The sequence below is a fragment of the Otolemur garnettii genome, unplaced genomic scaffold (genome assembly GCF_000181295.1).
Source record: "Otolemur garnettii isolate 467f Iridium unplaced genomic scaffold, OtoGar3 scaffold00320, whole genome shotgun sequence".
Lineage (NCBI taxonomy): Eukaryota > Metazoa > Chordata > Mammalia > Primates > Galagidae > Otolemur > Otolemur garnettii.
In genome coordinates, this window is record NW_003852715.1 from 239,056 (window position 1) to 244,631 (window position 5,576).

At 40.2% G+C, this 5,576-nt stretch overlaps 1 protein-coding gene across 1 annotated transcript; it reads right to left on the reverse strand.

Moving 5' to 3' along the window:
* Window positions 1-568: 568 nt before the first annotated feature.
* LOC105886324 (protein ZNF738-like) lies at window positions 569-5,311 on the reverse strand. The gene is made up of 3 exons (XM_023509051.1): window positions 5,264-5,311; window positions 1,194-1,320; window positions 569-704 (listed from the first exon to the last, which is right to left on the reverse strand). The coding sequence occupies exons 1-3, from the start codon at window positions 5,264-5,266 to the stop codon at window positions 595-597; spliced, it is 240 nt and encodes a 79-aa protein (XP_023364819.1). The 5' UTR covers window positions 5,267-5,311; the 3' UTR covers window positions 569-594.
* Between the last annotated feature and the right edge of the window lie 265 nt (window positions 5,312-5,576).

Below are 5,576 nucleotides of genomic sequence, written 5' to 3' on the forward strand. Positions count from 1 at the left end.
CAATGGAAGAACAGTCACATCCTGCAGTCACATGTAAGCCATCGAAAGTTCTTTCATTCTCACTGTAATCTAGAAGGAATATCAATGAAAAGTAAGGTCCTTCTGGAAATTAAAACCAAGAATAGGCATAGTGGCTCACAACTATATGCCGAGCACTCTGTGAGCCAAGGAGGGAGGATTGCTTCAGCTCACAAGTTTGAGACTAGCTTGAGTAAGTATGAGAACTCCCCTGTACTAAAAAAAAAAAAAAACATTAGCCAGGCAATGTGGAGAAACCTTTAGTCCTGGCTATTTGGGGGCTGAGGTAAAAAAATCACTTGACACCAGAAGTTTAAGGTTGCTCTGAGGTAGGCTGATGTCATGGCACTCTAGTGTTAGGCAAGAGAGTGAGACTCTTTATCAATAAGAAAATAAAAATTAAAAAATAATAAAAACAAGAAGACAGATGCCCTGATGTAAGAACAAGGGAAAGAAACCCAGGCTTCTCAGAAATCACTTCCAATGAAGCTGAGCTTCCCTAATCACACTGTATCATCCCTAATCTTCCTGTATCCTCATGGAACTTGGACCTCTGACCAGTGTCACCTGCTTCACTCACTCCAACCTACCTGGGGGCTTGAGTAGTGTCTGCTGTGTCTTCACCTTCCAGGGTTCTTTGCTTTGCTCCAGACAGGTGATAAGGTCTGGCTTAGAGACAGCAAGACCTGTTTTGGAAAAAAAAAAAAAAATTAAGATTCTTCAATTGGCAATCTAATGCCTTGGTGAAGTACAGAAAAGGACCTTTTAGAAGATCCTGAAATAATAATCCCAAACAGATTTCCTGGCAGAAACTTCAGAATCTTTAAAAAGTATTTAAAGTTAGAACATTCCTAACTCCTCCACTACCAAAACTACTGAAATAAAATTTGGTGCTAGAAATCAGACTTAAAGGTATGAGTAACAATCTAGGCCATGAAATTTCTGAAATTTCCATTAATCTAGTGAAGGATATAAATCAGCTCAAAAAAGGTAAGATTAATGCCAAAATAAAACAACTCCAATTTTTCTTTTTTATACCAAGATATCCTACAGTTTTCCATAGATACAAGAACCTGATACTCAGTCAATGAATAAACTAAATAAAAACCTTCTACAAAGAGAGAATATTAATTGTTGAGTGTAGACCTGGAACTGTGTATATAAGTTGTCCTCACCCAGGAAGACCAGGTTTCTGTAGGTCTCTAACATGACTTCCTGATACAAATGCTGCTGAGCAGGGTCCAGGCAGGCCCACTCCTCCACAGAGAATTCAATAGCCACGTCCTTGAATGTCAACACTCCCTGAAAAACAAACATATTTGCCATATTTACCAAGAAAACACGGGCATATAAATTTCAGTTTTTTTGTTTTTTTTTTTTAGACAGAGTCTCAAGCTGTCACCCTGGGTAAAAATGCTGTAGCATCACAGCTCACAGCAACCTTAAATTCTTGGGCTTAAGCGATTTTCTTGCCTCAGTCTCCTAGCAGTAACTACAGGCACCTTCCACAAAGCCCAGCTATTTTTTTGTTGTCATTCTCATTGTTGTTTAGCTGGCCCAGACCAGGTTCCAAACCACCAGCCTGGGTATATGTGGCCCGTGCCTTAACCACTGTGCTACAGGCACCAAGCCATGAATTTCACTTTTAGTTAAGTTACTTATAAGAGTTGTAAGTATAAGTTAATTAAGTTACTTATACGAGTAAATGCAATTACCTAATAAGTATAGAAGGGATATATTCCCTCATGTGTTGTCTAACACTGAAGAAAGGGGGATGGAATGGTGTCCACAAAACCAGTGTACACATCAGACTTTTTGGGTTGACACAGCAGAAATAAAAGGCCACCCATACAGGCAAGTAGAATTTTGTGCCTTATTTACATTCTATGTTATAATCTGTGTATGTTTTTTATATGACAATGTCATGATGAGATAAATGGTAACTCTAAAGTTTTAATTTGTACCAGAAGTGGAGATCATGAAAAAATGTAGATTGTTTTTTGCAAGATATGCGGTGAAGATTCCGTTTCCTAATTTCCAACAAGCTCAACAGGAATGACAATGCTTCAGTTTCATGATGATATGATGTCAAACATGCAGTGAACTGCAGACACTGGATTTACCCCAGTTGATTCCTGAACTGGTAAACAAAGATGACAAACTTTACTTTCCCAAGAAAGGTATATGGAAGAGAATCTAAGAAGAAAGGGGTGCTTCCTCAATAAATGTTTTGATTTCCTTATATTAGTTGGTAATCTCCCCAAGTTCTTATTAACAATACAGAAGATATACTGAACCCTACAATGGAATATGTGTCCAGGAACACTGTAACTGAGTGAATAAAATTAACATCAATTGTAACTGGACAAATTAGTTTCAGGTACTGATTCACAAGTGCAGACACATCACTGCTATGATAGTACTGGCCAGAAAAAGTCAATTATAATATGAAAAACTACTTGAAAAAAACCCAGTTTGGGGAAAGTTCCAGTTACAGATATCTGGCATGTCTTCTAATCTCTAATTCTGTCTTTAAATAGCTTTCTTTGCCATCCCAGAAAGCAAGTCTCTTCTAATTATTCTGTTTATGAGAACTTTGAATTACTCTAGGCTGTTAATGCCATCCTCTGTAAAAGCACATGGACGTCATCCTATTTTACATAGAACCGATGGAACTTCCAGATACAAATGAAACAGCACATATTCTCCTTCTTTCCTGCTATCCAATGACACAACCTCATCCACAATGAAAATCTTGGGCATCCACATTTTCCCACTAGAACTTATCAGAGATTTCACACTTTACCCATATCCAGAAAATTATCACATACTGAAATATTTATAGTTAAAAAACAATCACTACTGTCAAGAAAAAAATATATATTAGCTGTACAAGTAAAAACTGGAACTATTATGAAACTATTAGTCATAAATATATCAAGCTTAAAAAGCGCCCATTCCGATACACTGACCTGAATAATTCCTTACTTAAATGTAACTTAACTGCCTTTCTACTTTATGCTAAGAGACACACCAAGTTAACCTGAAGATAGTTTTTATTATCTGGCACCCAGGCTTTTCATCTATCCCTGCTACAACACAAGGAAACTTTGTTTGCTAAGATTCACTCTTTTTCTACCCTGGGTATAAAACTTTAAGTCCAACCGGTTTAAAGAAACTTAAGACATTAACCTCCCTGAAAACTATAATAGTCGACTACACCTTTTTAGCCCTGCTAAATACACCACTTTAGACTTTTTTGTCATACTAACAGTAGCTATTGGACTCAATCTCAAAATCATTGGCCTGTGCCATCGTCAAGACCCTTAATACAACCTTCATACAACTTCTCAAGCCATAAACTCTGAGCATTGAATTAAAATAAGTATGAGAAGCTATACTAAAAGATCCAGCAGCCATTCTTGATTATTAAAACACAATCATAGATATAAAAAGTTTAAAACTATATACTGCGCCAATATATGTAATATATTGTAACTGTATGTTACAAAATACAATATACCATTCATACATACTGGCTGTTTCCCAATTTCTGTCTTCTTTTGTTTTTTAGACAGAGTCTCACTTTGTCACCCTCTGTAGGGTGCCCTAGGATGATAGCTCACAGCAACCTCAAACTCTTGGGCTTAAGTGATTCTCTTGCCTCGGACTCCCAAGTGGGACTATAGGTTCTGGCTACAATGTCCAGCTACTTTTTTTTTTTTTTAATTTTTAAAATTTTTTTATTTTGGCTCGGTGCCTGTGGCTCAAGCAGCTAAGGCGCCAGCCACATACACCTAAGGTGGTGGGTTCGAATCCCCAGCCCAGGCCCGCCAAACAACAATGATGGCTGTAACCAAAAAATGGCCAGGCGCTGTGGCGGGCGCCTGTAGTCCCAGCTACTTGGGAGGCTGAGGCAGGAGACTCACTTGAGCCCAGGAGTTGGAGGTTGCTGTGAGCATGATGCCATGGCACTGTACCCAGGGGGATAGCTTGAGGCTCCGTCTCAAAAAAAAAAAAATATTTTTTTATTTTTAGAGAGGAGCTGTCGCACTGGCTCAGGCTGGTTTCAAACTCGTGAGCTCAGGCAATCCACCTGCCTCGGCCTCCCAGAGTGCTAGGATTACAGACCTGAGCCACCAGGCCCAGCCTTGTTTCACAAATTTCAAAAACAAAATTAACCAGTACAACCCGCATGTCAATTTAACTAACTATAACAAATTTAAAATTCTTTTCTTTTCTTTTTTTTTGCAGTTTTTGGCTAGGGCTGGGCTTGAACCCACCTCCCGTGCTCTCTACTCCTTTCAGCCTCAGGCATCGCCCAAAATTATTTTCATTTTAAATCAATTTCATAGATGAGAAAATAAAACAAATAAAAGTAGAGAATGTAGTAGACACAGACACCCCCACAACCTTTCTTAGCTATTTCTGAACTGGGAATTCACTTTAAAACATAGGAAGAGGAAGTCAGTCAGACAGGCCAAACCAGAAATAGGGAATAAAGATAATAATCGTGCAAAACAACAACAACAACAAAACCCAAGAAAGTAATGAGGCACTATAGAACAAGTTAATAGCATGTTAAAGATGTGTCATTGATGATGATTTTTGATTACTTTTAAATTGTCATATGTATTTAACTTGCTTACATGTTAATCACATAAGTATATTTCTAGTATACTTGTGAAATTATTCCCTATATAAAGTATTAAAATTTGTGACATACAGAAAACAGCATTTAAAAAATTACTCTCGCTGTTCTCCGGAATTACTAGCCTGTCCCATAAGAAAGCCTTTTAACCCAAAAACGCCCTGTCCCAGTGTTTAACTACAAGGGCAGGCAATAGAGTGAGCCACCACGAGGGGACCTCCATTTGTTTAACATAAGAATGGAGGGGTTGAAGGCCCCACAGACTACAACCCCTCCCTCACACTCAGTTGGGATTATTCCCTGAGGACCCTCCTAACGTCACCCCGCGCTGCAGGCACACAGCTGCTCAGAGAGCTCTGGGCTGTAGTCCACGTAACAGGTTCAGAAACGCTTGGAGCAACAAGGTCCCAACTCCCGGCCCCCCGCCCCCACTCCACCTTTTGCCACGTGGGCTCCCTAGGTCAAGGGGTGCCGGTGGCAAACTTTAGTCTGAAGACTCTAAAATCGAAGGGAAATTGCCCGGTCCCGCCACAGCCACTTCGGGCCCCAACCACGCCCCTCCCCCTCTCAGGACACCAGGTCTCCGGTACTCACCATTTCCCAGCTCCCGGGATGTCCCGGTGTCCTCTCTACAGATCTCCCAGTACCTGCAGGTCACAGGGTGACAGAGGCCACTGCATAGACACTTGGGATCTCCAGGAATGAAACAGCTGAAGAGAAGGATCCAGTTCAGAGCCCAGCTAAAGAAACAAACACCGCTCAGAATAGCAGGGTACTGCCTTCTTCTTTCTGGCTGTGCACCTGATTGGACAGTTCATATTGGAGCATTTCTGATTGGATAGGGCTCTGACCTTGAGCGACAGGAATGCCATCCAACAAGAGGCTGGAAAAGGCGGGAATGCAAACA

What these genes read in the sequence shown, in the direction of transcription:
- LOC105886324 (XM_023509051.1), bottom strand. An exon ending in CAGAAACCTGGTCTTCCTGG is followed by an intron (nt 705 to 1,193) that starts GTGAGGACAACT and finishes TTTCCAAAACAG; the next exon opens with GTCTTGCTGTCTCTAAGCCA.